We start from the raw sequence: 11,518 nt of genomic DNA on the forward strand, positions 1-11,518 counted from the left end.
GACTTGGCAGACGATGCAACATCCCCCCAATGAAAAGCAGGGGTGTCACTAGCACGTTAAGAGACCATACAATAAGTGTCAGGGGCCCGAGACTGTTCAACTGCCTCCCAGCACACATAAGGGGGATTACCAACAGACCCCTGGCAGTCTTCAAGCTGGCACTGGACAAGCACCTAAAGTCAGTTCCGGATCAGCCGGGCTGTGGCTCGTATGTTGGTTTGCGTGCAGCCAGCAGCAACAGCCTGGTTGATCAGGCTCTGATCCACCAGGAGGCCTGGTCTCAGACCGGGCCGCGGGGGCGTTGACCCCCGGAACTCTCTCCAGGTAAACTCCAGGAAACACATTTTAGGCACAACAGTTACACTGACCATTATTATTATTACTAAATTCAGCAGAACCCGCTAAGCCTATTAAAATTTTACAGCGATTAAAAGGGTCGTAGAATATTGTTAAATATTTTCTCTCCAGGATCAAGTCATGGAGGAAAGTGGACTGATGGAAGAAAGGTATGGAGTAAGGCAGGGGAGGTATGGAGTAAGGTAGGGGAGATATGGAGTAAGGCAGGGGAGGTATGGAGTAAGGTAGGGGAGGTATGGAGTAAGGTAGGGGAGGTATGGAGTAAGGTAGGGGAGGTATGGAGTAAGGCAGGGGAGGTATGGAGTAAGGTAGGGGAGGTATGGAGTAAGGCAGGGGAGGTATGGAGTAAGGTAGGGGAGGTATGGAGTAAGGTAGGGGAGGTATGGAGTAAGGCAGGGGAGGTATGGAGTAAGGTAGGGGAGGTATGGAGTAAGGTAGGGAAGGTATGGAGTAAGGCAGGGGAGGTATGGAGTAAGGCAGGGGAGGTATGGAGTAAGGTAGGGGAGGTATGGAGTAAGGCAGGGGAGGTATGGAGTAAGGTAGGAGAGGTATGGAGTAAGGCAGGGGAGGTATGGAGTAAGGTAGGGGAGGTATGGAGTAAGGTAGGGGAGGTATGGAGTAAGGCAGGGGAGGTATGGAGTAAGGTAGGAGAGGTATGGAGTAAGGCAGGGGAGGTATGGAGTAAGGTAGGGGAGGTATGGAGTAAGGTAGGGGAGGTATGGAGTAAGGCAGGGGAGGTATGGAGTAAGGTAGGGGAGGTATGGAGTAAGGTAGGGGAGGTATGGAGTAAGGCAGGGGAGGTATGGAGTAAGGTAGGGGAGGTATGGAGTAAGGTAGGGGAAGTATGGAGTAAGGTAGGAGAGGTATGGAGTAAGGTAGGGGAGGTATGGAGTAAGGTAGGAGAGGTATGGAGTAAGGTAGGAGAGGTATGGAGTAAGGTAGGGGAGGTATGGAGTAAGGCAGGGGAGGTATGGAGTAAGGTAGGGGAGGTATGGAGTAAGGTAGGGGAGGTATGGAGTAAGGTAGGGGAGGTATGGAGTAAGGTAGGAGAGGTATGGAGTAAGGTAGGAGAGGTATGGAGTAAGGTAGGGGAGGTATGGAGTAAGGCAGGGGAGGTATGGAGTAAGGTAGGGGAGGTATGGAGTAAGGTAGGGGAGGTATGGAGTAAGGTAGGGGAGGTATGGAGTAAGGTAGGGGAGGTATGGAGTAAGGTAGGGGAGGTATGGAGTAAGGTAGGAGAGGTATGGAGTAAGGTAGAGGAGGTATGGAGTAAGGTAGGAGAGGTATGGAGTAAGGTAGGGGAGGTATGGAGTAAGGTAGGGGAGGTATGGAGTAAGGTAGGGGAGGTATGGAGTAAGGTAGGGGAGGTATGGAGTAAGTTAGGGGAGGTATGAAGTAAAGTAGGAGAGGTATGGAGTAAGGTAGGAGAGGTATTTAGTAAGGTAGGAGAGGTATGGAGTAAAGTAGGGGAGGTATGGAGTAAGGTAGCAGAGGTATGGAGTAAAGTAGGGGAGGTATGAAGTAAGGTAGGAGAGGTATGGAGTAAGGTAGGAGAGGTATGGAGTAAGGTAGGAGAGGTATGGAGTAAAGTAGGAGAGGTATGGAGTAAGGTAGGAGAGGTATGGAGTAAGGTAGGAGAGGTATGGAGTAAGGTAGCAGAGGTATGGAGTAAAGTAGGAGAGGTATGGAGTAAGGTAGGAGAGGTATGGAGTAAGGTAGGAGAGGTATGGAGTAAGGTAGGAGAGGTATGGAGTAAAGTAGGAGAGGTATGGAGAAAGGTAGGAGAGGTATGGAGTAAAGTAGGGGAGGTATGGAGTAAGGTAGGGGAGGTATGGAGTAAGGTAGGGGAGGTATGGAGTAAGGTAGGGAAGGTATGGAGTAAGGTAGGGGAGATATGGAGTAAGGTAGGGGAGGTATGGAGTAAGGTAGGAGAGGTATGAAGTACGGTAGGAGAAGTATGGAGTAAGGTAGGAGAGGTATGGAGTAAAGTAGGGGAGGTATGGAGTAAGGTAGGGGAGGTATGGAGTAAGGTAGGGGAGGTATGGAGTAAGGTAGCAGAGGTATGGAGTAAGGTAGGGGAGGTATGGAGTAAGGTAGAGGAGGTATGGAGTAAGGTAGGAGAGGTATGGAGTAAGGTAGGAGAGGTATGGAGTAAGGTAGGATAGGTATGGAATGAGGTAGCAGAGGTGTGGAGTAAGGTAGCAGAGGTATGGAGTAAGGTAGGGGAGGTATGGAGTAAGGTAGGGGAGTTATGGAGTAAGGTAGGAGAGGTATGGAGTAAGGTAGGGGATGTATGGAGTAAGGTAGAAGAGGTATGGAGTAAGGTAGGGAAGGTATGGAGTAAGGTAGGGGAGGTATGGAGTAAGGTAGGAGAGGTATGGAGTAAGGTAGGAGAGGTATGGAGTAAGGTTGGATAAGTATGGAGGAAGGTAGGGGAGGTATGGAGTAAGGTAGGAGAGGTATGGAATGAGGTAGGAGAGGTGTGGAGTAAGGTAGCAGAGGTATGGAGTAAGGTAGGGGAGGTATGGAGTAAGGAAGAGGTATGGAGTAAGGTAGTAGAAGTATGGAGTGAAGGAGGGGAGGTATAGAGTGAAGTAATGGGAGGTATGGAATGAGGGAGAAGTGGTATGGAGTAAGGCAGGGGAGGTATGGAGTGAGGTAGCAGAGGTATGGAGTAAGGCAAGGGAGGTACGGAGTGAGGCAGCAGAAGTATGGAGTAAGGTAACAGAGGTATGGAGCGAGGTAGCTGAGGTATGGGATAAAGTAACAGGTGTGGAGTAAGGCAGGGGAGGAATGGAGTGAGGCTGCAGAAGTATGGGATAAAGTAACAGAGGTATGGAGTGAGGTAGCAGAGGTATGGAGTAGGGTAGCAGAGGTATGGGATAAAGTAACAGAGGTATGGAGTAAGGCAGGGGAGGTGTGGAGTGAGGTAGGAGAGGTATGGAGTAAGGTAACAGAGGTATGGAGTGAGTTTGACGTATGGGATAAAGTAACAGAGGTATGGAGTGGGGTAGCAGAGGTATGGAGTAAGATAACAGAGGTATGGAGTGAGGTTGACGTATGGGATAAAGTAACAGAGGTATGGAGTGAGGTAGCAGAGGTATGGAGGTACTAATGTACCTTGTATAGTACTGCCTGGAGAGTAGTAAGCATCAGAGGCGGTGAAGATGTGTTTCAAGGTGGAGGGTGGTTGTGGGCTGGTCCCTGGGTGGTTGGGACGGTTTGGATTCTCAAGAATACACGCCTCTATGGGTGCGCCGCCTGGGAACGCCTCCACCACCCACGCGCCCAAAACCACCACCAACAAAACGGAGTGCGCAGCCAGCAACATTACGTCCACTCAAACCACACTTCGCAAAATAAACCTCTCTCTCTTTCTCCTGAGACACTGTTGCCCGTACGGCGGTCGGGGAGCCAGTGAGTCTCCCGCCAGCATTGCGGGTTTTATAGCTTGACACAACTGTGACGTCACCCCGTCACGTGTTCAGCAGATTGTTAATAATTTCCCAGAGTTTGGAGATAACTTTTCCCCCTGTGTAACCTTTCCCTATTAAGACAAGAGGAAAATACCTGAAGAACCTTCACTTGACCTATACTGGATTATCATACAGAGAAGCGCTAAATAGGTAAGTCACGCAGAGCCTAAGGGTTGGCCAAAGGGTGGAAAGATCCAATTCCCCGAATTAAGAGCTCTTTCTGAGTCATCTTTTCACGAAGATAACATTCACTCAACTGACTCATACTCCTGACTCACCTAGTAAATTAAGACAACAATCACCTTTCTTCTAGTAACTAAAATCAACAATCACCGCTCTACCAGAGTGTACAAAAAGTTACCGGTACCTCTCAAGAGTCAAGAGTCTGCTCATGGTTTTAAGTCTCAGGTGAAAGCTGTTTTTTTTTTTTGACTTTAGGATCCTGATGGTCACCTGCAAAAATTCTCTTGCACTCTCGTACAAGTGGAGTCAGTAACCATACCCCCGGCCGGGATTGAACCCGCGGTCATAGAGTCTCAAAACTCCAGCCCGTCGCGTTAGCCACTAGACCAGCTAGCCACAATAAGATTCATCCAACTAGGTATATTTCTACACCATAGGAAGGTTAGCACAGGCACCTCTGTGACCACAAATGCAAGTTTTTACAGACGAATCTCCAGCTAGCGTGGCCGTGACGAACTCTAGCTCAAGTCCCTTCACTGCCGTCAACATGACTCAAGAAATCGTAATGACACGATTGCAAATAAACCATACCCCCGGCCGGGATTGAACCCGCGGTCATAGAGTCTCAAAACTCCAGCCCGTCGCGTTAGCCACTAGACCAGCTAGCCATTTGTGGTCACAGAGGTGCCTGTGCTAACTTTCCTATGGTGTAGAAATATACCTAGTTGGATGAATCTTATTGTGGCTAGCTGGTCTAGTGGCTAGCGCGACGGTCTGGAGTTTTGAGACTCTATGACCGCGGGTTCAATCCCGGCCGGGGGTATGGTTTGTTTACAATCGTGTCATTACGATTTCTTGAGTCATGGAGTCAGTAACCATTATCCTTTCAGCGAGTCAGTAGTTCTTGTTGCAAATGGTAAATAATACCGAGAAGTTGAAGATTAAAACACATGTGCAACAGTCGGGTATCTTTATTGTTGAAATGTTTCACCTACACAGTAGAGTTCTTCAGTCAAATACAGAGGCAGCAGGTGTAGTAGTGTAGGTGGTCAGTCCCTCAGCCTTGATAAGAGTTCATCTCCATGGAGGTGAACTCTTCTCCAGGCTGAGGGACTGACCACCTCAAAACTGTCTTCAGGGGTGATGAACTGATTACATCGTCTTTACATCTCTACTGCTTCTGTTGCCTTGTACGGACAAAGTTACAACCCGTGTAAACCTTTATATAGTCATGACTTAATAAAGCTCTAACAGCGCGAAACGTTGAGACAATGAAAGCTTTTCTTCATGCACGATAAAGCTGAGTGGGAAATAATGAGAGAGAGAGGGAGGGAGGGGGAGAAACGTTGTGACTTTTCAATGGTCCCTCCTGGACCATTGACAAGTCACAACTAAGAGAAAAACAGAAGAGAAGAGGCGGCTGTTTCTAATCTCCCTATCCTATCCTATCTTATATTTAAGCCTGAGCGCTAAATCCGTAAGGGCCATCCAGCAGTTGGGACAATGGTAGGCTGTCAGATTTGATCCGAGCAAGGGGAGGGCAGCTCTAATTCCCTGGAGTGAAAGCTCTTGGCATGGTGATTCAGGTTCTGATCCTTGATACCTCCTCTGCTGACACCATCTATGCTGACACCACCTATGCTGACACCTCTATGTTGACACCACCTATGCTGACATCACCTATGCTGACACTTCCTATGCTGACACCACCTATGATGATACCTATGCTGACACATCAATGTTGATACCACCTATGTTAACACCACCTATGCTGACGCCTATGCTGACATCACCTATGCTGACACCTACGCTGACAGCACCTATGCTGACACCCCTATGCTAACATCTATGCTGACACCTTCAAGAAGTTGCTGCAAGGTGGTCAGCCTTTAAGTAGTTTTTCGAACACCTAGAAAACTGTACCTGGCTAGCACAAAATAGCTAGGCAGCTGTACCTGGCTAGCACAAAATAGCTAGGCAGCTGTACCTGGCTAGCACAAAATAGCTAGGCAGCTGAACCTGGCTAGCACAAAATAGCTAGGCAGCTGAACCTGGCTAGCACAAAATAGCTAGGCAGCTGAACCTGGCTAGCACAAAATAGCTAGGCAGCTGTACCTGGCTACCACAAAATAGCTAGGCAGCTGAACCTGGCTAGCACAAAATAGCTAGGCAGCTGTACCTGGCTACCACAAAATAGCTAGGCAGCTGAACCTGGCTACCACAGAATAGCTAGGCAGCTGTACCTGGCTACCACAGAATAGCTAGGCAGCTGAACCTGGCTACCACAGAATAGCTAGGCAGCTGAACCTGGCTACCACAGAATAGCTAGGCAGCTGTACCTGGCTACCACAAAATAGCTAGGCAGCTGAACCTGGCTACCACAGAATAGCTAGGCAGCTGAACCTGGCTACCACAGAATAGCTAGGCAGCTGAACCTGGCTACCACAGAATAGCTAGGCAGCTGTACCTGGCTACCACAGAATAGCTAGGCAGCTGTACCTGGCTACCACAGAATAGCTAGGCAGCTGTACCTGGCTAGCACAAAATAGCTAGGCAGCTGTACCTGGCTAGCACAGAATAGCTAGGCAGCTGAACCTGGCTACCACAGAATAGCTAGGCAGCTGTACCTGGCTACCACAGAATAGCTAGGCAGCTGAACCTAGCTACGACAGTGTCACTCCGGGAGAAAGCGTCGAAAATCTCCAACTTTTTCCCGGGATTACCACCCACAACAGCGCAGTTCCGCCAGCAGCGTACATGATACGGCAGTACGCAACTCTTGGAGCAGGGAGAGAGTGGATCTATATCCAACCAGCGAAGAGGCGGGTCCAGGAGCTGTGAATCGACCCCTGCAATCACATATAGGTGATCGCCTATCTCACAAAGGCTCGATACGGCGCCAGCAGCCAGTTGCCCTATAAACCACCAACAACAACACTCGATACGGCGCCAGTGGCCCTATAAACCATCAACAACAAGGTCGATCTCAGAAGCATAAACGGCATTTTAGGCCCCTTATGGGCGAAACGTTTCCCCGATAAGGGTAACTCACGTTCAGAAACAATCTATACCACCGCCCCTTCCTGCACGACCATCACCTACCCGACGTAGTTCACTAGTGACGAGAGAAACTACGTCAAGGACATCAGAGATTAATTCACAATATATATATATATATATATATATATATATATATATATATATATATATATATATATATATATATATATATATATATATATATATATATATATATATATTGTGGAATATTCAAAAAGGATAATTTCAATTATCTTTTTTTTTTTTCTCTTCCCGTTGTTTTGGTGAGAAGTGTTTTTCTTAATATCATTTATCTTTTAATTGTTTTTATTGTTTTAATGGCATTGTGAGCGCCCGAGTTACCGTTTGGTTCTTTCTCGTAGCAGTGAGTCTGGTGGTCACGATACACCTGACTCAGAACCAAGGTTGTTATTCCGGCAGAGAGTGTTCCTGTTCTGTGTTCACGTGTATGCTAGTTGTTTGTGAGGTGTTGTCTGACTTGTTTAGTTGTTTGTGAGGTGTTGTCTGAGTTGTTTAGTTGTTTGTGAGGTGTTGTCTGTCTTGTTTAGTTGTTTGTGAGGTGTCTGTCTTGTTTAGTTGTTTGTGAGTTGTTTGTGAGGTGTTGTCTGACTTGTTTAGTTGTTTGTGAGGTGTTGTCTGACTTGTTTAGTTGTTTGTGAGGTGTTGTCTGTCTTGTTTAGTTGTTTGTGAGGTGTTGTCTGTCTTGTTTAGTTGTTTGTGAGGTGTTGTCTGTCTTGTTTAGTTGTTTGTGAGGTGTTGTCTGTCTTGTTTAGTTGTTTGTGAGGTGTTGTCTGTCTTGTTTAGTTGTTTGTGAGGTGTTGTCTGACTTGTTTAGTTGTTTGTGAGGTGTTGTCTGTCTTGTTTAGTTGTTTGTGAGGTGTTGTCTGTCTTGTTTAGTTGTTTGTGAGGTGTTGTCTGACTTGTTTAGTTGTTTGTGAGGTGTTGTCTGTCTTGTTTAGTTGTTTGTGAGGTGTTGTCTGTCTTGTTTAGTTGTTTGTGAGGTGTTGTCTGTCTTGTTTAGTTGTTTGTGAGGTGTTGTCTGACTTATTTAGTTGTTTGTGAGGTGTTGTCTGTCTTGTTTAGTTGTTTGTGAGGTGTTGTCTGACTTGTTTAATTGTTTGTGAGGTGTTGTCTGTCTTGTTTAGTTGTTTGTGAGGTGTTGTCTGTCTTGTTTAGTTGTTTGTGAGGTGTTGTCTGTCTTGTTTAGTTGTTTGTGAGGTGTTGTCTGACTTATTTAGTTGTTTGTGAGGTGTTGTCTGTCTTGTTTAGTTGTTTGTGAGGTGTTGTCTGACTTATTTAGTTGTTTGTGAGGTGTTGTCTGTCTTGTTTAGTTGTTTGTGAGGTGTTGTCTGACTTGTTTAGTTGTTTGTGAGGTGTTGTCTGTCTTGTTTAGTTGTTTGTGAGGTGTTGTCTGACTTGTTTAGTTGTTTGTGAGGTGTTGTCTGTCTTGTTTAGTTGTTTGTGAGGTGTTGTCTGTCTTGTTTAGTTGTTTGTGAGGTGTTGTCTGACTTGTTTAGTTGTTTGTGAGGTGTTGTCTGACTTGTTTAGTTGTTTGTGAGGTGTTGTCTGACTTCTTTAGTTGTTTGTGAGGTGTTGTCTGTCTTGTTTAGTTGTTTGTGAGGTGTTGTCTGTCTTGTTTAGTTGTTTGTGAGGCGTTGTCTGACTTGTTTAGTTGTTTGTGAGGTGTTGTCTGTCTTGTTTAGTTGTTTGTGAGGTGTTGTCTGTCTTGTTTAGTTGTTTGTGAGGTGTTGTCTGTCTTGTTTAGTTGTTTGTGAGGTGTTGTCTGACTTGTTTAGTTGTTTGTGAGGCGTTGTCTGACTTGTTTAGTTGTTTGTGAGGTGTTGTTTGACTTGTTTAGTTGTTTGTGAGGCGTTGTCTGACTTGTTTAGTTGTTTGTGAGGTGTCTGTCTTGTTTAGTTGTTTGTGAAACGTTGTCTGACTTGTTTAGTTGTTTGTGAGGCGTTGTCTGACTTGTTTAGTTGTTTGTGAAACGTTGTCTGACTTGTTTAGTTGTTTGTGAGGCGTTGTCTGACTTGTTTAGTTGTTTGTGAGGTGTTGTCTGTCTTGTTTAGTTGTTTGTGAGGCGTTGTCTGACTTGTTTAGTTGTTTGTGAGGTGTCTGTCTTGTTTAGTTGTTTGTGAAACGTTGTCTGACTTGTTTAGTTGTTTGTGAGGTGTTGTCTGACTTGTTTAGTTGTTTGTGAGGCGTTGTCTGACTTGTTTAGTTGTTTGTGAGGTGTTGTTTGACTTGTTTAGTTGTTTGTGAGGCGTTGTCTGACTTGTTTAGTTGTTTGTGAGGTGTCTGTCTTGTTTAGTTGTTTGTGAAACGTTATCTGACTTGTTTAGTTGTTTGTGAGGCGTTGTCTGACTTGTTTAGTTGTTTGTGAGGTGTTGTCTGTCTTGTTTAGTTGTTTGTGAAACGTTGTCTGACTTGTTTAGTTGTTTGTGAGGCGTTGTCTGACTTGTTTAGTTGTTTGTGAGGTGTTGTCTGACTTGTTTAGTTGTTTGTGAGGTGTTGTCTGACTTGTTTAGTTGTTTGTGAGGTGTTGTCTGACTTGTTTAGTTGTTTGTGAGGTGTCTGTCTGACTTGTTTAGTTGTTTATGAGGTGTTGTCTGACTTGTTTAGTTGTTTGTGAGGCGTTGTCTGACTTGTTTAGTTGTTTGTGAGGTGTTGTTTGACTTGTTTAGTTGTTTGTGAGGCGTTGTCTGACTTGTTTAGTTGTTTGTGAGGTGTCTGTCTTGTTTAGTTGTTTGTGAAACGTTGTCTGACTTGTTTAGTTGTTTGTGAGGCGTTGTCTGACTTGTTTAGTTGTTTGTGAGGTGTTGTCTGTCTTGTTTAGTTGTTTGTGAAACGTTGTCTGACTTGTTTAGTTGTTTGTGAGGTGTTGTCTGACTTGTTTAGTTGTTTGTGAGGCGTTGTCTGACTTGTTTAGTTGTTTGTGAGGTGTTGTTTGACTTGTTTAGTTGTTTGTGAGGCGTTGTCTGACTTGTTTAGTTGTTTGTGAGGTGTCTGTCTTGTTTAGTTGTTTGTGAAACGTTATCTGACTTGTTTAGTTGTTTGTGAGGCGTTGTCTGACTTGTTTAGTTGTTTGTGAGGTGTTGTCTGTCTTGTTTAGTTGTTTGTGAAACGTTGTCTGACTTGTTTAGTTGTTTGTGAGGCGTTGTCTGACTTGTTTAGTTGTTTGTGAGGTGTTGTCTGACTTGTTTAGTTGTTTGTGAGGTGTTGTCTGACTTGTTTAGTTGTTTGTGAGGTGTTGTCTGACTTGCTTAGTTGTTTGTGAGGTGTCTGTCTGACTTGTTTAGTTGTTTGTGAGGTGTTGTCTGACTTGTTTAGTTGTTTGTGAGGCGTTGTCTGACTTGTTTAGTTGTTTGTGAGGTGTTGTTTGACTTGTTTAGTTGTTTGTGAGGCGTTGTCTGACTTGTTTAGTTGTTTGTGAGGTGTCTGTCTTGTTTAGTTGTTTGTGAAACGTTGTCTGACTTGTTTAGTTGTTTGTGAGGCGTTGTCTGACTTGTTTAGTTGTTTGTGAGGTGTTGTCTGTCTTGTTTAGTTGTTTGTGAAACGTTGTCTGACTTGTTTAGTTGTTTGTGAGGCGTTGTCTGACTTGTTTAATTGTTTGTGAGGTGTTGTCTGACTTGTTTAGTTGTTTGTGAGGTGTTGTCTGACTTGTTTAGTTGTTTGTGAGGTGTTGTCTGACTTGTTTAGTTGTTTGTGAGGTGTTGTCTGACTTGTTTAGTTGTTTGTGAGGTGTCTGTCTTGTTTAGTTGTTTGTGAAACGTTGTCTGACTTGTTTAGTTGTTTGTGAGGTGTTGTCTGCTTCGTCACTCAGTACGTCGCACAACATGACACACGTCATTCAACACGTCACACGCCACACAACACTCACGTCACACATCACGCAACACATCACACGTCACACAACACATCACACGTCACACAACACACAACACGTCACACAACACATCACACGCCACACAACACATTACACGTCACACAACACGTCACACAACACACGTCACACGCCACACAACACATCACACGCCACACAACACATTACACGTCACACAACACATCACACGTCACACAACACGTCACACAACACATCACACAACATGTCACACAACACGTCACACATCACGCAACACGTCACGCAACATATCACACGTCACACACCGTCACTCAACACGTCACACAACACGTCACTCAACACATCAGACGTCACACAACACGTCACACGTCACGCAACACTCAACACGTCACACAACACGTCACACGTCACTCAGCACGTCACTAAACACATCATACGTCACGCTGCACACAATACGTCACACAACACACAAGTCACAATACACGTCACACGTTACACAACACGTCACTCAACACGTCACACAACACGTCACTAACACATCACACGTCACGCAACACACAATACGTCACACACTCAC

At 45.4% G+C, this 11,518-nt stretch overlaps 1 protein-coding gene across 1 annotated transcript in view; it reads right to left on the minus strand.

The window, feature by feature from the left end:
- LOC128691933 (ferric-chelate reductase 1) overlaps positions 1 to 3,770 on the minus strand; it is a 71,501-nt gene extending 67,731 nt beyond the window's left edge. The window contains exon 1 of the mRNA XM_070101057.1: positions 3,478 to 3,770. Coding sequence (XP_069957158.1) covers positions 3,478 to 3,688 — 211 coding nt within the window. The 5' untranslated portion in view covers positions 3,689 to 3,770. The remainder of the gene's footprint in view (positions 1 to 3,477) is intronic.
- Between the last annotated feature and the right edge of the window lie 7,748 nt (positions 3,771 to 11,518).

The sequence above is a fragment of the Cherax quadricarinatus genome, chromosome 75, assembly GCF_038502225.1.
Source record: "Cherax quadricarinatus isolate ZL_2023a chromosome 75, ASM3850222v1, whole genome shotgun sequence".
Lineage (NCBI taxonomy): Eukaryota > Metazoa > Arthropoda > Malacostraca > Decapoda > Parastacidae > Cherax > Cherax quadricarinatus.